Source organism: Astatotilapia calliptera, chromosome 23, assembly GCF_900246225.1.
Source record: "Astatotilapia calliptera chromosome 23, fAstCal1.2, whole genome shotgun sequence".
Taxonomy (NCBI): Eukaryota; Metazoa; Chordata; class Actinopteri; order Cichliformes; family Cichlidae; genus Astatotilapia; species Astatotilapia calliptera.
In genome coordinates, this window is record NC_039323.1 from 20,649,080 (window position 1) to 20,669,604 (window position 20,525).

The following is a 20,525-nucleotide window of genomic DNA, read 5'->3' on the forward strand; positions in this document are numbered from 1 at the left end:
TTAAAATTATCTGACTGGAGCTCTGAGGGTTTGTCCAACGACACAACAGGAACCGTCCTCTCCACAAAGACACAAGGACACCAGACAGGAAATGTTCACTCCCAACAGGAATCAAGACTGGCTGACCCTCAAAACCCGACACACAAACATCTACATAGCTGCGCATGTTCAGACCTTTCATAATAAAGAGGTTTCCAAGTATAACATTTGAATTCAGTTTGTTTAGTTAGAATCTGTTTGTTGCACACCCGCCTGAAAATGTGACTGAGTTCCTGCTAAAACAGGGGTCTAAACAGTGAAGCGTGATATGTAAAAAGGATGGGGACAGTAACTCAAAGCAGTTTAATCCCAAGAAACAGGAGAAAACGGAGGTAAAGAAACAGGCAGTTCTAACTTTCTGCTTCAGTAAACATGAATTAATCTGTTTGCAGATCAAACTGTGAGCTGGAAAAACTGAGCTTTGCTTAAGAAGCGCAGCATGAAGCAGACACTGCTGATGGCTGACAGCATGCAGGGGGCCTTTCAGGACTAGTTTAAAAATTTGATGATGTTTTAGTTTGTATTTATGCAAAAATATTAAAAATTGTTCACAAACTTTTCCCAGCACTTCTTGTCTCAGTTTGAGAGAATTAAAATGAAGATGGCAGAGGCCTCTTTGTGGTTCCTCAGCTTCATCCACAGACCAGCAGCAGTCTGAGCTGCAATATGAAGCAAAAATATTCAACCTTAACCTCTTCGACCTCTCAGATGTACAGATCTGCTGCTTTTCTTTGTGTTTTCAAGGTGAGACATGTTTTCTGACACGCTGTAACTCCACAGTGTGTTCTTGGCTGTAATCTGATGAGAAAACGTGACCGAAGCCTGAGATTTCTGTGGGAATGCTCCTCCCACTGTTGTTGCAGGTGAAAGGCAGGGAGGTGTTGAAGTGTTACCTTAAGCCTGTGGTTGCCTGATCATGTAATTGTTGGGGTTTTTTTTTATGCTGAAGCCTCCAAAGGCGGGGCGGGGGGTTAAAAAGGCTGATTTGATCCGTGCAGGAAGGGATAACCCGCTGTGAGTCTGTTCTCCCACGCTCCCCAGTCTCAGGTTTCTTCCCAGGTCTGTGATGTAACACCTCCCTTCGTAAACGCTTCACCTCCTCCCCGGTCATTTTGTGCATTTGCATCAGGGCGATCAGCTGTCAGACCCCATCAGTGTCCAAGCTCCCCGAAGACTGTGAGACGCTGCCAGGAGGGAAACTTGTGACCTGGCGTGGCGAGGAGGTGCATAGTTAGTCACAGTCGCTTTGTTAGATTTGTTCGATTATGATTATTAGTCGTAAGTGTGGATCTGTCAGGTGGGAGCAGTTGTTTATATCTCTGTGGTAAAGCTGTAAAAGTAACAGCGAACTTCACATATTTAACATGTCAAACACTATTTACTTTTTTTCATGTAATCTCCCAAAACTCTCTTTATATGAAACTGTTAGTACAAAACCCAAGAAAAAAAATGGAGATTTGAGGGGTTTTGTTTTGTTTTTAGCAAAGTAAAGCCATTAAAATGTGAGATTTGGCTCCCAAATGGTCCAAACGATGGATCATTTAGCCCACTGACACCAGTGAAATTGTAAAATATTTTAAATTTTTTGTATATAAAATGCTCCAGAAAGCAACAACATGCTCCAGAGATCCAGCTCAGGGACTGTCAGCTGACTCTGTCAGTTAAAGATGTCACTCGCCCTAATAATACACACTTTAAGCCTTGATACACCTGAACAGGTGAATTAGAATAAATTCACCTCCTTTGCGATTGTTATGAAGGCTGAAATTTAACAGTTTAACATGGGAGTCTATGGGGGCTGACTCACTGTTGGAAATGAAAAACTTGGCTCTAAGTTGTAGTCTTAGCTTTCACTTCAGAAATGTTGTTGGTTCTAAGAAAGCAGCTCCGCCTCTGTTCTAAGCTTAAAAATACAAATACAGCTACACATATTTCATATGTATATGTAAGACCTGAACTCTTCCATGGCATGCATTTTTAATTTCTCTTTGCTATTTGGGCTGATTGGAACCTGATGAATGTAAAAACAAAGAATTACGTGATTTTTTTATTTTTTTTTACCTGATTTTTGTTTCTGAGAAAAATGAGATTCACATATGAGGACATTCACATTAAATTTCAAACAGTGGCAGTATAATGTCCTCGTAAGTGGATATCACGCCCTTGTAGAGCACAATTTAGTATTTTGGTCTAGACAACCCAAAATGTGATGTCCACATATGTGGACGCCAGGTCCTGGGACGCTAACAGAGATCTCTTTACTGAGAAAACACACCAGTGTTCATCCATCTAAACTGTCCTCCTGCTCTCAGTGGAGCAGTTTGCATTAAACCCTTGGGAGTCATCAGTCCGACTGATACTCTAGACCAGGGGTGGGCAAACTTTTTGATTCGTGGGCCACATTGAGTTCTAACATTTGACAAAGGGGCCGGAACAGGAGTAGATAGATGGCATGCTTTGAAAACATCACCTCATTGGGGGAAAAATACACATCTTGGGATATGGAGAAAACATGTGCTTTAATTTCCAATGAAAATGAAGAAAAGCATTACAATAAAATCTCTGACTTCGAAATGAGCCTTTAAACACTGAAAATCAAATAAATGAATATTTTATTTTAAAGCACTGAAAGTTCTGTTATCCTTCAGAATATCACATCACTCTCCTCCTAACTCTTTTTTTTTTTTCCAAAAACGGTAGGAGATGCAGATGTACTTGTCCTGTTCCTTTTATTCAATTTGTTTCCCCGGTGCCAAAAGTCAACAACGACCAGTGCAAGGACGAAACAGTTGCAGCAAGTCAGTCTGTGAAGCGTTATAGTTGATCTGCGCGCACTGTTCATTTTAACAACGTGCGTATCACGGAGAGACACACATTTTAATGGGAGCAGTGTTGTTGGTCTCCTTTTTTAGCCAGCGCATCAAAGTCTGGAGTTAGTTTTGTTGTGGCGATTCTCAGGATTGATCTGAGGTGTAGGTCTGTTAACTTGGATCTGTGGCTGGCTTTGTTGATGTTCATGACGCTGAATGTCTGTTCACACACGAAGGTAGAGCCGAACAAAGCCAACATCATCTGCGCTCTTCGCCTTAGATTTGGAAACGCGGCATCATTGAGTGAAGCATAGAAGTCATTTAGTTTCAGAGAGCTGAACTTCTCTTTTAAGGCAGGGTCAGACTGAAGGTCGATGAGTTCGAGCTGAAGCTCCTCTGGAGTTGTTTCGGGGTCTTGTGACAGAGGAAAGGCCACCAATTGAAGTGACTTGTCAATTTTATCGAAATCCAAAAACCGACGGCAGAATTCTCCGTGCAGTGCATCCAGTGACTCACTGTATTTCTTTACTTTTGCTCCGGGCCTCTTTCAGCGTGGCTAGTGTAGGAAAATGAGTGAATGACTTGTTCAAAATCTGCCTGGAGAATAAAGCCAGCTTGGATTTGAAGGCTTTCACGTTTGTGTGCATGTCATGCACAAACTGCTCCTTCCCCTGCAGTTTCACATTGAGCTCATTCAAGTGTGAAAATACGTCTGTAGCAAACGCAAAGTCACACATCCAGCTCTTGTTGCTCAGCTCAGGAAATTCATCAGTCTTCCCCTGCCGCTCCAAAAACATGCCAATCTCCTCTTTGAGCTCCCACACTCGTTGAAACACTTTGCCCAAACTCAACCAGCGGACACGGGAGTGATAAAGCAGGTCCTGGTGATCCGCATCAGTTTCCTCCAGGAATGCAATGAACTGACGGTGCTGAAGTCCCCGTGCGCGTATGAAGTTGACAAGTTTCACCACAGGATTCACAACATGATTCAGCTGTAACACCGATTTACATAGAGATTCCTGGTGGATGATGCAGTGGAGGAAAATCACATCCTGGTCAGAGTTTTCATCTTTCACTTTATTCTGGATTCTCCTCAGCAGGCCAACGTTTTTTCCCGTTAAATTTGGAGATCCATCTGTGGTGACGTTAACAAGCTTACTCCAGGGAAGCTTCATGTTTTCGATGGCAGCAGACACTCGTTCAAACAAGTCCTCTCCCCGTGTTTGTCCTTTCAGAGACTCCATTGTCAAAAACTCCTCCGTTATTTCAAAGGTTTCGTTGATTCCTCGGATAAAAATGAGGAGCTGAGCAGTGTCTTTGACATCGTTGCTTTCATCCAGTGCTAAAGAATAAAAAGTGAATGACTTCGCCTTTTTGTTTAATATGCTGGTGATATCTTCATCTATTAGTTCTACACGGCGAGTCACTGTCCGCCGTGATAAACTGATTTTCTCAAATTTGTCTTTGGTCTCCGGGCACAAAATACCTGCTGTCTCTACCATACATTCTTTTAAAAACTCGCCCTCTGACAGTGGTTTGCTGGCCTTTGCTATTTTGAATGAAAGCATAAAACTGGCCTTGGTACTTGACTCTTGAATGGCAGTTTGACGGTGAAAAAAACTTTGCTGAGCCTTCAAATTAGCTGCCAACTTCTCAGCAGCAGATTCCCGTTCTTTTGTTGAGAGCTTGCTAGCATAATTTGCGTGCTTTGTGGCAAAGTGACGGCTAATATTATACTCTTTAAAAACCGCCACAGTTTCTTGGCATATCAGGCAAACAGCAGATGATCGGTGTTCAGTGAAAAAATATTTAGTTGTCCACTCCTTTTTGAACACTCGACATTCTCTGTCCACTTTCCTTTTCTTGGGACCGCTCATCTTCATAGAGGGGCGGTAGGTCACAGGGTAAAGTGCAAACGTGGAGTAATAGGCCTACGCCGCTTCACCTCAACAAAGCCAATATATCTAGAGTGCGCCATCTAGTGAGGAAACATCAGAATTGCAGGGGAAATAAAACATTAACAAGGTTAATTTATTAAATTTTTTTCAAGTTTGGCGGGCCGGATCAAAACGTTTAACGGGCCGCACGTGGCCCCCGGGCCGTAGTTCGCCCATGCCTGCTCTAGACACATCTCAGAGCTGCTCTGTGTGTAAAGAACTATGTGTTGGTGCTTTTTTTCATCCTGTGTCCATCCTCTGAGCGTTTCTGTTTACTCTGTTTAAACTCAAGATGGTGTTTCTTAAGCATACATTCAGGATGTGCATGTAGTGATACTGAGGGCTTATTGTTTTGCATCACTGTGAAAAAGCGTGAAGGGACAGATTTACTGGGCGACCGTGGCTCAGGGGGTTGGGAATCGCATCTGTAACCGGAAGGTCGCCAGTTCGATCCCTGGGCTCGCTGTCCTGGTCGTTGTGTCCTTGGGCAAGACACTTTACCTTACTTGCCTACTGGTGTTGGCCAGAGGGGCCGATGGCGCGATATGGCAGCCTCGCTTCTGTCAGTCTGCCCCAGGGCAGCTGTGGCTACAACTGTAGCTTGCCTCCACCAGTGTGTGGATGCGAGAGTGAATGAATAGTGGTATTGTAAAGCGCTTTGGGTGCCTTGAAAAGTGCTATATAAATCCAATCCATTATTATTTATATGAATGAAGACTTGTTGAGGCAGTTCATTTATTTATAGGCCGCTGAGATTGTTAGATATTTCAAAAATGAAGCAAAAACACGACAACAGTGCAAGAAGAAGATAGAGTAAGAAATGTAGGAAATGATTCTTTAAACTGTTTTAAGTATTTGAAGAACTGATATTTTGTTATTTTTATTCTTGACCTTCTGCATGTCCGCGCTGTCTTCCTGTTTCCCTGCCCGTGTACTAGAAGAACGAGGATGTGAAAGGAAATGTGTTATGGCTCTAACTGTCAGCATTAAGTGTGGTAACTGTGCCATCTTGTGGAAGCAGAGCAGCTTTCTGACATATAATGTGCACGAGTATCTCCTTTGATCGGAAAACTGTTTAAACCGGACTGAGCAGTTTCTGCTGTCTGACCTTCAAGGTTATGCTGATGAATATAAATGAAGCTGACGGTGACAGCAGGGGGAGTGTCTGTGTGTTTTCTCCTGAGGGGTTAAAGGTGGAGGTGCTCTGCTTGCATTCAGAGGGTGCATTTAACAGTCAGGTCGGTCAGTATTGGTCTATGTATGATACGTTAGCTCAGAGATGAAGACCACAGCAGGTCAGGCTCTCCTCAGACATGATTATGAATGATTGTGATGCTTTGATGGCGTTACAGTTTGTGCAGTCAGGGCTCAAAGCATCATCCATGCAGACCAGCAGTGTTGGTTGGTTACTTAAAGAAAAACCAACTCTTACATCACTGTGATGGTGCTGGGTTAACTGGGTGCTTCTCGCAGCTTCAGATCGCACTGAGAGAACTTCAGAAGCAAACGTATTTTTCATAGTGTCTTTTATTTTGAAAAAAGACCAGATGCTCTCTGCCGTTCCTCTGTCTGACTTCCTGCCCTCCTCAGCAGCTCTCTGTGACAAACGGTCACAACAGAGAGCTGTGGAATCACGAGAGCTGTCATGAGTGGACAGGATCAGCTCTGTCAGTCACATCTGAGCAGGAATGTGAGGAGGATTTTCCCTTCTTGCCAAATGCTTGAACAAAATAGCGCAACACAACCTAAAAGAGGAATATGATATCACACAGATATGTGAAGTGAAACAAAACGGGCCTCTCAACAACAACATGTGAAGAATTTCTCTTTTTATTATTACTTCGTAATAGAAACCTGATGGTTTATCATTATTTCTATGCGCAGTTAATTTTAGGTCCACCTTTAATGCGACTTCATCAAAATTGATTTCACACTGATGGCCGAGTTCTAATCGCACATAAGTTTATTTGCTCCTCCTTCAGGCCTTCAGTCACGCTTTCTCAGATTAATCTGATCCTCATATTTCACTTTATGTCACAAGATTTCGTGTATAGTGGGTATAGTGTGGGATTTAAAAAGTAAAGCTATGCTGTACTACAGTTACGGTACTCAGCTCCTGTCAGAACACAAATATAATAATAAGTCAATTATAATATCAATAAATCTGTATAACCTAAAAACAGCGTTGGGTCTCGTCCAGATCAGATGACATACGCTAGAAACTGTTATTTTACACACAGACTCTGTGACATCACTCAGCCTCCTCCTGCTCCACCTCAGCGCTAACAGTGAAGTTTCTCACACGTGTGGAGCTGCAGTGACCTTGCTGAGATAAAGCTGCTGCTGCTGCTGTGGGCTGACGGAGGAACCTTGGTGGAGGTTCCACGCCTGACGTTAACGCCGACAGGGGACCGGCTTCCTATAGAGACCAACCCTCCCACCCTCCTCCCTCTTTCCTGAGTCATCACGGCTCCGTAGCTGTCCCTCATCTCTAGCGCCGCCCACCAGCACCGCCTCCGCTTCAGAAACCGCAGGGGTTTGTCCCCTAAGCGACCCCTCCCATCTCCTCCTCTCCTCCTCCCATTGGTCTGCTCCTCCCCTCCTCCCCTCCCACCTCTATCACTCCTCTGTATCCCCTCTCTTCCTCTTCCTCCATCCTCTGTCCTCACTGCGAGCGTGTTTGAATTAGAGGACGAAGACGCAGAGGAAGAGCGTTTGGGAGCACATGCTCCCTGACAGGAGAGAGGGGGGAGGCTCGGCTTCTCCCTCCCCTCTTTTCCCTCCACAGCTGGAGGAAAAGATGTGAGGAGCACAGAGGAGCGGAGGACCACCTGACTGTCTGTCTGTCTGCCTGTCTGTCTGCCGGCATGCTGAGGAAACTGGTCTGCAGGCGGATCTGCTCCTGTAAGCTCCTCTTCCTCTGGACTAAATCAAATATCGATATCGATTCGCAGCCGTGATCGGTGATGAAGGTGCGGTGCGGGTACAGCTGTGATTCCAGGGGGAACGCGTGTGCCTGGTCTCGATCGTAAACACAGCAGGATTTTGTCTTTTCCTGGCCTGCTCTCTGCTGGATTGTTGTGTGGACAATGCATAGGAAGTGATGTGTGTTAGGGTTCAGGTCAGGAAGCTGCAGGAGCAAGTGTGATGAGTAAACACTGAAACTTTTAATCTACTTGTGTGTGATCAGAGTGGAAGGACGAGCTGATAAAAACTCAGCCGTGAAGGTTAAATCTGATGTGAAAGGCTTCATTCTGTCGCCCATCCTCCTCTGATTCTGTAAATGATGTCTGTGGTGCACTTTGAGGGCTGTTGTCACCTCGTTTTCTTTGTCTCTGGCATTTGTAAGAATCCTCACACAAGTACAGTAAGTAACTTCTGAAATCCACCGAGGGCCTGTTTACTCTTATGTTTATGGTCACGTCTGTTCCTTTACTTAACAGGCAGAGGTTAGAACTGAAGAATTATGAGGCTTGATTCAAAGCTGTGCTTCTTTAGGTTGTGGCTAAAATGTAACCTCAGTGGTTCACTGTTAGCCAGGTGGATGTTTGGACTGATGCACTGAAATTGTCGTCTTTTCTGTACCGTTTGGTAACAATCTTTTATTTTCATGTAAAATAGCAGGAAATATTCTGCCTCAGACACATTCTCACTGCTGGAAATCGTCTGTGTGTTTCAAGAGCCTGTGCCTGTGTTGAGTTTGAATGGACTGGTACTTTTACAGCCATCTTCTACTCAGATTAAACACTTATAGTACTTGCTTACAATAAGCCTCATTCACCCACACGCTCATACAAGTGCTCTCTTTATTCTGTACCTAAGCCCTTTTAACCTCACACTCGAGTCATTATCTTTGCTGACATATGTCGGCATATGTCTCCTCCAGAGTTTCGATTAACAGATGACCCTCTCTGAGTCAAAGCCGCGATGTTTAAAGTAAAAAGAAAAGACTCCTGTAATTAGGAGCAAGCAGGTTAAAGACCGGCTAATGTCCGACCTGCAACATATGAAAACAGATTGTTGATCAGAAAGTAGCTTTACCGACGCAGGCTTTTCTTTTTTCCTTATGAAACATCACCCGAGGCTTTTACAAGGCTTTTTAACAGTAAGACAGCACACTGGTGATGATGATACCCCTCTCAGAGAAGCCGTGATAAGATTAAATTCATCGATCGACAGAAAGCAAAGCGCCGTCCAAACGTCTTCTTATGTCACGCTGTTAGTAGCTGTAGTTTCAGAGCTGCTGTGGCTGGATTTTCATCTGGTGCTAACATGTTTGTCACCGTCCTGGTCCTCTCTCGGTGTCGCGCTCTGTTTGTGTTAGCGTGCTGAACTTGAGGTGACAGGTGAGGCTGTGTTTTTCCCTCACACACACTCACAGTGTGTTATGCTGTGAGGAAGACCTCCAACCTGATGTCACATGACTGATGTGTTGGCTCAGCTCCCTGCTGCTCTGTGTGTGTTTGTGTGTGCGTGTGTGTGTTGAAACTCTAAATAATGAAAAAGGATTGATTGCTGGCCTGGCAGATTCCTGTGCTGAGGGGGGCTCACGTGGCGCTCTGGCGTCCACCGCAGGAGACATCTGCACAGGGCTGGGCCTCTTTCAGCTGCTTCTTGTTGCTGTATTTTGGTTCAATTACTGATCAGTTCAAATGTAATAGATTATATTTATAATGATTAGAGGTGAAACAGATGGTTTGCTGGATATTCTCCAGATCTGGCCCCTGAATTGTGAGGATTTGTTGCCTGTTTGTTTTACATGACAGGAAGAGAAGACAAAGACATCGCCATGTGCTCTGCTCATTTCCACATCCACAATCTTTACTCTCAGAAAACTGGTTTTAATTAGTAATTAGATTACATGTAAGTTTTATTTAAAAGAACAATGTAAAATATTTAATTTAGTGGAATCTGATCAAATGAAATGTACTATTTAGCATATATTCAGTTTATACCAAACACATTTCCCTTAATGATTAATTTTGATAATATATATTTCAGCTGCATTTTACTCAGAATGATTGTTTCCTGTTTCTAAAGGGCAACAAATTATTTTATTAGTGTATTCATTTACTATGCTACCGTAGCTTTGCATGGTTCACAATTCAAAATAATCCATACTTGTCTTATACTGGGCTGTCATGCTTTAGCTCCTCCTCTAACGTTTTTTACTTTCAAAACGGGGCCTTGTAAACAGCAGGTAGGTGTCTGTATAATTAGGGATATATGCTTCTTTTTTTGGGATCAGTCTCATGTTCAGATCCTAGAGTAGAAAAAAACTGAGCACGTAAAGAACTTTGAGGCTCAGTGGGTTTATGTGTACATACACTGACATCATTAATTAAATATATATTTGGCATTATAGCAGTGTGTAACTAGCTGGACTAAAACATTTGTTTGTTAAAGATAAGTAATAAAAATACTCAGTATGACCCGTGTCCATTTATCATATCTATAATGATGTATGACAGCAACAAATATTCACATTGGAGTGTCTGAAACCAGCGGATTGTCTCATAAATGATCATTTGTATGCGATAATGTGTCAGTATCAAGCAGGGGAGATAAGGGAAACCATCAGTGTGACTCTCTGATGAAGCAAAGCTTTTATTTGTTTATAATAATCATAAAATCTGAGAGTGTGGAGGATAAATGTAGTCAGTTTTCAGATGGTTGCCCTGAGGATGTGAGTCGGTCCTCCTGTGGTCGCTCTGGCTGGGAACACAGGGCTAATTGTTGTCTTTATTGTCAGGGCATTGTGTCTCTGACCTGCTGCCCTCCTCGCCATTACCAGCTCGCTAATTCGGTGTTACAGGAATGCGAGTTATGCCCTCTGCGTCAGCTGAAGTCCAATCGCAGAAATGTCAGAGTCCTCCTGCTGCGCCGCATTGTTTGGATGCTCAGCAGTGGCGTTTTTCTTTGTGAGAACTTTGTTGTTCAGTCACATGACTGTCCCTCTCTTTTCTTCCTCCCCAACAGACAAGAACTTCGAGGACGATGACTCGGTGGACGGCGGCCGCTCCTCGTCCTCGTCCAAAGGAACCTCGCTGTCCGGGAGGAAGGCGGTGAGCATGGGTTCATTTCAACGCCCTGCCCCCGGCAGCAAGTCTGCAGGTCAGAACCACCGCATCGCCACCCAAATTTATTCATGAGGATGTAAAAAAAAATAAGATGACAGTTTTTGCGTTTTGTGGATCTGTAATTCTTTCTGCTGTGTTTTCTGCAGGGAGGGACGGGTCCAGTGCTGGAGCCGTGGATGAGGAGGACTTCATCCAGGCGTTTGAAGATGTTCCCACAGTGCAGGTTAGTACATATGTGACATGTACTTCAAACGGCTGACCGTCTCCATCTGCAGGGAGTAAGACTCCTGCTCGTGTGTGGACCTTCTCCTCTCTCTCTCCTCCATCAGATCTACTCTAACAGGGAGGTGGAGGAAGCCATGACGAAGATTCGTGACGTGCTGTCGGACGACAAGCGGGACTGGGAGCTGAGAGTGGCAGCTGTAAGGACATGTCCTGACCTTGGCCCTCGCCTCAGTTTGAAATATCAGTGAAGGTGTGTGTGTACTGAACTTTTTTTGTGCTCCACCAGCTGAAGAAAGTGCGTTCGCTGCTACTGGCCGGTGCACCAGAGTTCGACGGCTTCCTGCAGCAGCTGCGTCTCATGGAGGCGGCGTTCAAGCTGTCTGCCAAGGACCTGCGATCTCAGGTGGTGAGGGAGGCCTGCATCACTCTGGGGTAAGGCACATGGCTCACAAGATAAAAGAAAAGGAAAATAAAACCAGGCTGATCGTCTCCTCCTGCCTGTCATTAGTGCACAGCTGAAATGAATCCATCTGTCTTCCTCTCCATCCATCAGACACCTGTCGTCAGTGCTCGGCAACCGGTTCGATCACGCAGCAGAGGCCATCATGCCAATACTCCTCAACCTGGTCCCCAACAGTGCCAAAGTCATGGCCACGTCCGGCGTGGCCGCCATCCATCTCATCCTCAGAGTACGTGCGATAAAGCAGAGGCTGCGAGCGGTTTCGATGCTGATCACTGACTATGACATTCAAGGAAGAAAAAAGTTTAACTTTAAACCTATTAAATCTTCATCCATGCATGGTCTGACTTAGCTGCTCTATCTGATCTGAACATGTTCTCCAGACATAACAATGTTAGCCTGATGTCATAACAGGATGGATTTCACAGAAAATTTGATCAAATCACATTTCATGTCCAGAAGAAAAGACTTGACTGTTGTCAGATGGAACAAATTTCTTTTTAAATGAATTCAAATGCAGGAGCTTGTCTGTCTGAAGTAAATTAAGAGAGCTCCTTCTGCCTTTTTCTCAACAGCACACACACTACCCACGCCTCATCCCCATCATCACCAGCAACTGTACCTCCAAATCTGTGGCTGTGCGAAGGTGAGACACACTCACATTTTCTCTTTGATCGTTTTTGTCTTTATAATTGTTTCATAATATTTTAGTGTGGTTTTATTTTTTTCCAGTTTCTTTGAGTTCAGTTTGTTTTATTATAGTTTTTATTATTATAATTATATGTTTATATTTATCATTAATTTATTATTGTTGATGATATTTTTTTTTATCATGTTTATTTTTGATTCATGTTGTCTTTGTTTAATTTCTTTTTATCTGTATATGTAGTATTGTGTTTTTAGTTTTTTCCTTTATTTTTGTGTTTTCTATATTTTGTTTTTGTTTTCATACATATGTAATTTCTTTTTTAAGTATTTTTCCTTTTTTATTTTATAAGTAGTAATTTTTATACCGTAAGTCCGTATTATGTAAATTATATTATTTTAATACTTATTTATTTTCTTAATTATAAACATGTTTTATTATTATTATTTCCTCATTTCTTGTTTTAATTTCATCCCAGTATTTTCTTTTAATTAAGCTTTTTATTACATTTATATTCATGTGTTTATGTTATATTTTCATATATTTTATTAATATTTGTTTACATTTTAAATGTGAATTTATCAACTTTTTTTTCTTTCATTTCACTCTAATATTTTTTCTAATTTAGCTTTATTTTATATATATTTCAATTTTATTTATATTTATTTGTTTTATAATATTTTTTATGTATATCTTTCTTGCTTCATTTTTACATTAATTTAGATTTTAATATTCATGATTATTTCAAAAATAATTTGATTGCTTTCTTCCTGTTTGCAGGCGCTGCTTCGAGTTCTTAGACCTGCTGCTGCAGGAATGGCAGACGAGCTGTCTGGAGAGGTGAGGAAAAATAGAACAGTGGGTCAGCTGATGGCAGGGGTTCACAGTTTTAGTTGGATTAATGGTTAGTAGTATCTGAGGCGTGCCTTCAGCACTAACTGTGTGTAAACTGTGGAATACGCAGAGAGCCATGCAGTAAACACAAAACAATAGCAGTGACAGTGATTTGTGGGACACTTGGAGCCCTACATGCTACCTTGTGAGGAAATGCGACACCGACCGGGTCAAGGTCTGTCTCAGCGGTTTCCATGGCAATGCCGGGGGATCTCTGTCTGCCACCAAAAAGCTCTTTGTGTTTCCACCCGGCTGCTTCCTGCAGCCGCCGCCGCCAGGGAGAAACCCGAGCTGACCCCTCAGTGTCAGGGGAGCGCTCTGGTTCTCATCGATCACTCAGTCAGAGGCTGTCTATGTGCGGATCTGAGTCATTGAGCTACAAATCAGTTTTACTAAGAGAAAGGACTAAAAATGTTTTAATTTGAGAAAATTAGGTCTTTGATTTGAACCTCAGTACCTTTCTTTAGGTTTTGTTATTAAAAAAAAGGTCACAAGCTGTGATCGTTTTACTTTTTCCATCAGATTTAAATCCACACTTTGTGCTTTATTTGGTAAAGTTCTCTATGCAACTGCCTCCTGTTGCACATTCAGCACAATCTGAGCAACATCCCTAAATATTGATTAATAGAGCCGTAAGAGACTAAAGTGCCAGCAGAGCTGATGGAGTGTAGGCTGCACAGCAGATGGCAGTTTAAAGGTCACTGCTGCAGTTAATGCTGGGGCGTGTGCAGGCTGCGACTCTTCCTGTCATTACAGCTGTGAGATAGTGCTGCATGCATGGTGGTTGAGTTTGACCATGCTGAATGACAGAGTAGTTTGGCCTGTTTTTATCTTCACTGACTGTACTTAATGTTAACGCCACTGAAACTTTGAGCCACAGTGATCTCAGTGGGACGCAAAAGTGGCAGCAAAGCTAAAGCAGCTGTAACAGTCATTAAGCTGATAAAATAATAAATATTAATAAAATATCCTAGATCAAACTTTAAAGGTTTTAGGGTGGCAAAACCCTAAAGTTTTATAAACGTTTCATTCAGCTAACCATGTGTCCCTAAACCTGCTTATTTTCAGCCTGAAAGGCTTTGGGTATTGTCGACACCATATATGTATGTATGTATAAAACACATCTTAACAACAAGGAGCACTGAGGATGGAGAAAAGAAATCAGCACACAAATAAACACGCGCATGTTCAAGCATTGTTTGCCTCTCAATGAAAGCAGGTACGCGAACAGTTTTCCTGTTCTCCTCCACCTGCAGGCACGGCACAGTTTTAATGGAGACTATAAAGAAAGGGATCCATGATGCAGACGCTGAGGCTCGCTCTGTGGCCAGAAAGTAAGTCTGAGCGCACTCGCACCTTAAACCTACAGAAACAAAGGAAAAGGACGTAAAAGCAGAATGTTTATCAGCCTGTGCCCTAATGGAGGTTTGTGGCCCTCTGGCTTGATGTTGCAGGTGTTACTGGAGCTTCCACAGTCACTTCAGCCGGGAGGCGGAGCAGCTGTTCCAGGGCCTGGAGTCGTCCTATCAGAAAGCTCTGCAGGCTCACCTGAGGAGCGGAGACAGTCTGATGTCGCTGCCCGCCTCTGACCGCTCCTCCTCCTCTTCTCAGGAGAGCCTCAAGTGAGACTTCCTCTCCTCCTCCCCGATTGATCAGTTTATTGATTAAAGTCATAAAGGGAGAAAAGGTTTTAATCTTTGTGGCCCTTCATCTAGTTTTTTGACTAACTCACATCTCTTTATCTTCTCACAAAGAGGAAAACACAAGGATGGAAGACTAGTTCTCACCCAATAACATATCTTTAATGTAGAAATAATGGAAACATCTAATCTATGTGTAGTTTTCTGCTCCTGGACTGATTATTGATCTTTTTGCTGTCATAGACTGAATAGAAATGACTGCATTAAGCGGTTTAAGCTTAAACTTGTCCTGTAGTCACATACAGTAGTGCTGCTGCCACACCAGCCCGCTCATTCGCTTCGAATGAATTTCTGCCTTTGCAGATCACTTTCTTGCTCCCGTCTCTTTCCTCTCTGTCACTTGACTCCTGTCTCATTAACATGTTCAGGGCCTCATTGATCTTTGTGCCGTCCACGTCTAATAAAAAGCTGCTGTGTTGATGTGTGTGTGCGCCGCGGATGAGCTGTTTGTCACAGATGGTCTTTTTTTAAAAGATGTGATTTACAGCAGCAGAGAATGTAACTAATGTAACTAATGTAACTAAGCCGTCCTGCTGATGAGGTGGGACTGTGATATTACAGTGTGGTATTCTGTCACACATTTGAATACGTACAAAATGCAGTTTTTAAATGATGATTTCATTTATTAAAGTAAAATGTATCCAACCTACCTCGCCCTGTGTGAAGAAGTAATCAATTCATACACTGAAGAAGTGGCCGAGTCGAAGTCTGCACTTAAATCCGATTGAAATGTTTTGGCCTTAAACGGGCTGTTCATGCTGGAAAACCCTCCAATGTGTCTGAATTAAAACAATTCTACAGAGAAGAGTGGGCCAGAATTCCTCCACAGTGATGTGAAAGACTCATTGTCAGCTATCACAAACACTTGTTTGCAGTTCTTGCTGCCAACGGTGGAACAACCAGTTATTAGTTTTAAAAAAAGAAATCAGGAAAACAGTGAATACTTTTCCACAGCTGTAAATGCAGGTCAATCAGTGTTTCAGTCTCATGTCAAAGGGCTTTTGTTTTGACACAAAGGAGCAGCACTGGCAGATTTTTGGGGGAAGTCTTGAATGATTTTGTGACAGTTGATATCTCACACTTACCATTTCTTTGCTGTTCTAAACAAGCTTCTCTCTTTCGCTTCTTCCACAGTCGACCTCTGTCTGCAAAAAGCACTGTTGGGAGCAGCTCAGCCCGATGTAAGGACTATTTGTTTGGCTCTTCTGTTCATTTAGAAAAACCTAAATCTGCGTGCAGCAGATGATCTCCTGTCATGTTTTCTTTGAGCTTTAAGAGGAGCACGTATTTGTCTAGTGTGTGTTCCTCAATAAAAGCTCTGTTATCACCTAAATGCAAGAAAATTCGATTTATTAAAGCAAAAAAGGCACCAGAGGTGATCTAATCTGATCTGCCTCTGATCAAGTTGATTTGCCGTTAAACAGTTTGACTTTATCTGTCCTTCTCCAGCCAAACCCGCCCACACCTCCAGGATGCCGGCTGCCGCCTCCTCCCCCGGCTCACTCCAGCGCTCCCGCAGCGACGTGGACGTAAACGCTGCGGCCAGCGCCACCGCCCGCACGAGGATGCCTGCCGTACCCTCCACTGTGCCGTCGTCGGCCTCGCCCTTCAGCTCTGCCTCGGCGCTGCCTCCTGGATCCTACGCTTCACTGGGTGAGACAGCCGCTCACGTTGCAGTTATCCTGCTCCACACTCTGCTGTTGCTTCTAGCTGCAAACTGGACCAGCAGCTCCACTTATAGCAACGTATTTAACCTAAAAGCACGACCACGAGCACAGGCCGATTTATGCAAAAATCACAGAGCACACTTTATAAAAACAAAAAACAAAAAGATGGCTCAAAAGTTCACACAACAAAAACTAAAATAACAGTTTGTAGTAAAAAAATCACCATCTGCTGTTTGGTGCTAATGAAACCCAAACAAATACTTTGAATAATTGCATTTATTCAGCTTCAGATTCTGCTGCTTTTTATATAATTTGATGTCTTTCAGGCAGGAGGTCTTATGATCAGGATCAAGATGCTATTTCTATTTTTTCATTATATAATTGTCATGTTGGCTGATAATACGATTACTGAATCAATCTCAAATAAATAAATTGGTGTGGGCCGTTCATGCATTTGTCTCAGGTTGATCTGATCTGATCATAAGCTCACCATCCAAATCAAATTTGCTGTGTATGCCCCCCTCCCACTACCACCCCTCCTCCGCCCCTCTAAAGCCTAACCTGTTGACCCTAAACCCTGTTGTGTTTCTCCCGGCCTCGCTCGCTTGTCAGACGGTTCGTGGTCTGTTAACGCAGACGGTAAGCTGTGTGGGTGTGGTGGGTGTTTTACCTCCATCAGTTCTGTAATGGTGGTCATCTGTAATCAGTGCATGGACTGTCTGTGCATGGTTTACTCCAGTTTCTCACACACGCACACACACACCTGGAAAACTACCAACCTGTGCGGTTACAAAGACAAATATGATGACAGAGTTACAAAGTAGCCGTAGCTTCTGCTTTGAGTCTGAAGTTGTTTTACGATCACATGCAGTTTTTCCTTGCTTGAGAACAGAGTCAGCTGATTGTGTAAATAACTGATTCTGCTCCTCAGCTGTAGTTTTGACATGTAGATAAATGTAAAGCATTAGAATGAAAAAATCAGCGTTTCCTGTCCTGAGAAGTGCAGTGTTAGTCCTCTGTTAGTCGGCCTGCAAACAGCTCAGACTTCACTGACTCTGAAGTCCCGCTCTGGCTGTCAGTACGTGGAGGCTTGAACTGCTCTCCATGTGGTCAGTAAACAAAATACCTTCCTGTGCTGGTGTCGGTAGGGTTTCATCCTGTAATTCACATCCCTGCATGGTGGTGTCAGATCTGTCAGAAATAAGAGGAACAGCCTGTGATGTTGTGGCTGTTGTGGCTCCTTTAACTCAGCCCTCAGCTGCAGAGCAGGCTGAATTCACTTCTTTGTGTCTAGTTTGAAACCAAATAAACCTAAAACTCTTCGCTGTAGCCATCGTTTGAGCTTTACGTGCAGTTGTGGCTCCTTTTACTGTTCACATTAACCTTTCAGCCTGTGAGTAACTGACTTACAGATATTTTCCTGCTGCCTTTTTTTTTTGGAAGACTTCACAAACGTGCGTCTCTGTGGCCTCGGCCATGGTTAAACTTCCACAGTCTGTGTTGACAGAAAGCGAACAGAGAGACCGGCCTAGTTACTGATGAAGAAAGCACTTCATCGCTGGCTGTGACGCAGATGCACACTGTGGCTGAAGGCTTCCCGGGCACACGTTGTGATTGATGTATACTTGAAAAGACAACAGAAAAAAAACACACAAAAGAGTCTCCTGATCCTCGCTGTGCCTCCAAAGCAGAAGCAGTGCCGACCTCCTGAGGGCACTGGTGGATGCTTTATCACCCCGTCTCTGTCACCCAGGCTCTGACACTCGTCTGGCTGTAACACCTGCCCATCAGCGAACATGGAGACCATGAAAAACTGTCCTGCTTTCTGTTTTCTTCCACTTCTTGGCTTGTGCAGCTGTTACGACATGGCCTCTGTTGTTCTATGTCAGAGCTCAGGATGTTTGTATCCACAGATTAGGGGAAAAAAGCTTTCTCTGCAGTGCATGAAGCAGCTGCTCAGACTTTCTAGTGATTCCTGGAAGCAGAGGACACACTTGCATCTACAGACATGTACAAAAGCAGGACTGCAGTCAGTCATGTGTCTCTGCTCGTATTTGATCAGGCAGACGAATCAAACAGAAGCAGCCCATAGACACGCAGAGCTCCTAATGTAGGAGAGGAGGAGGTGATGGGGTGCTGAGTGGACCCAAATGTAGGACATGTGACCCAGATGGAGTTAGGCGGGACTCCCAACCAACGCCAGCTGTATTTACTATGTGTGTGTATACGTGTCTCTCCTTTACTGTGAACTTTATAACGTAATTGTTCCTGAGTCTTTGCACCAGTTCACTCACATTACAGCTCGTTAACCCGGAATGAAAGGTTGTTGGTGACGTGTTGAGACTTCCGTCTGCATGACGCACAGATTCCTCTCCGAGTCTGTAAATGTTGTGGCGTCTTTATATCTCCTCCATCTGTTTCTGTCTCCACATTTGAATCTGGCAGCTGAGACATTAGAGAAACAATTTGTTCTCAGTGACCAATAAATGCTTGTCATGTGACCCCTGCTACCCACCAAAACACCTTTAATGTTACCGTCTGCTGTCTTTATGGATTTAAAGCTCGTGTTCATGGATGACAGACTCTGTGTTTCTCTGGTCTTCAGGATGATCTGTATGGTTTTCCTCCCTTCAGTCTCAGTCCCTCTGTTGCTGCATGAAGCACACATGTAGGAAGTGTCACAGCAGTCTTAAGACTTCAGTGTGTTTGAGCTTTTGTCTTCCTGCGTCTCTGCCTCTGCAGGTCGAGTGCGAACAAGGAGGACAAGCTCAGGAAACGGTCCGTCAGTGACAGACACACGGGGCCGGAGTCGAGGGAAAGTCGTCTCTCAGTCCCAGCGTGAGTAACTCTGCTGCTTTTTTAGTGATATAGATCAAATTTAGATATCAGTCTGTTCAAATACATAGAGAAAATATAAACGTTTTTCTTAAATAACATTTCTGTGACTAAAAAATGGATTTGTAACTGTTTTTCATACTTTTCTAATCTTACCACTTATTTGGAAACCTAAACAAAGGTGTGACAGACATATGAACTGGTTCACCGAAATATGTCTTCCTGTGTTTCAGCTGGGAGTCGGTCAGGCTCTCCCGGGCGTCTGCTGAGCTCCACCTATGGCCGGATCCCCAGGCCCACCATGGGCACCGGTGCCACTGCCGCCGCCACGGGTAGCACCTCCACCAGCCTGACCGACAAGAGCCGACCTCGAGGTCACCGCAGCCAGGGCTGCAGCCGAGAGACCAGCCCCACCAGATCAGGCACGGGTATGGGAGGGAAGACAGACACATTTAAAAATGAAAGCATTTTTTTTAAAACACAGGTTTGGGAGCATTTGTGAAGAAGTTCAAGTTAAAAAGTGGAAAAAGAATTACTGAAAGTAAAAATCTGAGAACTTGGTATAAATATGATGCTGTCTGAAACAGTAAAGCCGGTCAGAATTGGCAGATCGGACTCCTTGTATGTGAGTCGACCTGCACGCTCGACTGGAGGCGAAAGACCTTCCTGGTTCGTCTTCCTGATGCTAACACCTGCTGCCTCCCCCCTCTCTGTCTCTGTCTCTGTCTCGCTCGCCTGCCTGACTCACTAACCGTCTCTGCTGGGCTTCAGGTGTGTCATGTCTGCCTAACCTCTCTTCCCTGCACCGCTCTCTGTCTGTCTGTGTGTCCGCCTCTGCAGCCCGGAGTCGCATCCCTCGACCGAGCATGAGTCAGGGCTGCAGCCGCGAAACCAGTCGCGAGAGCAGCCGCGACACCAGCCCGGCGCGGGGCTTCTCCCCCCTGGGTGAGTATGGTATCAAAAACTGAAGGCTGAGACAATCTCAGACGTCTGTCTGACTAAATCCTTACTTTTCCTGCTTTTTTATCTGCATGCTCTCTGTCTAATTGTCCAGGTTGTGTCTGCTGGTAATCCTTTAAAGTGCAGCTAATTGTTGTCTTTTAAGTTCCTCTGTAAAATAACATCCTCACTCCTGGTCTCTCCTTAACTTTGCGTCCTCCTTCAGCGTCCCGCCGTCACTCCCGTTCCACCAGCGCCCTGTCCTCTGCAGAGTGCTACTCAGGTGACCAGTG

At 44.0% G+C, this 20,525-nt stretch overlaps 1 protein-coding gene across 22 annotated transcripts in view; it reads left to right on the forward strand.

The window, feature by feature from the left end:
* Positions 1-20,525, forward strand: part of LOC113016628 (CLIP-associating protein 1-A-like) — a 57,125-nt gene that overhangs the window by 17,314 nt on the left and 19,286 nt on the right. For 11 of the 22 annotated variants that reach the window (XM_026159577.1, XM_026159579.1, XM_026159583.1 and 8 more), the window contains 16 exons: positions 10,766-10,900; positions 11,013-11,089; positions 11,196-11,288; positions 11,378-11,523; positions 11,645-11,780; positions 12,127-12,197; positions 12,978-13,037; positions 14,348-14,425; positions 14,546-14,713; positions 15,926-15,972; positions 16,241-16,444; positions 17,071-17,097; positions 19,201-19,296; positions 19,527-19,721; positions 20,134-20,238; positions 20,459-20,515. In XM_026159577.1, the coding sequence (XP_026015362.1) occupies positions 10,766-10,900; positions 11,013-11,089; positions 11,196-11,288; positions 11,378-11,523; positions 11,645-11,780; positions 12,127-12,197; positions 12,978-13,037; positions 14,348-14,425; positions 14,546-14,713; positions 15,926-15,972; positions 16,241-16,444; positions 17,071-17,097; positions 19,201-19,296; positions 19,527-19,721; positions 20,134-20,238; positions 20,459-20,515 (1,695 nt within the window). Of the gene's footprint in view, positions 1-7,436; positions 7,691-10,765; positions 10,901-11,012; positions 11,090-11,195; positions 11,289-11,377; positions 11,524-11,644; positions 11,781-12,126; positions 12,198-12,977; positions 13,038-14,347; positions 14,426-14,545; positions 14,714-15,925; positions 15,973-16,240; positions 16,445-17,070; positions 17,098-19,200; positions 19,297-19,526; positions 19,722-20,133; positions 20,239-20,458; positions 20,516-20,525 lie in introns of those variants that run through there. The other 11 variants (XM_026159582.1, XM_026159584.1, XM_026159600.1 and 8 more) reach the window with 7 other exon arrangements.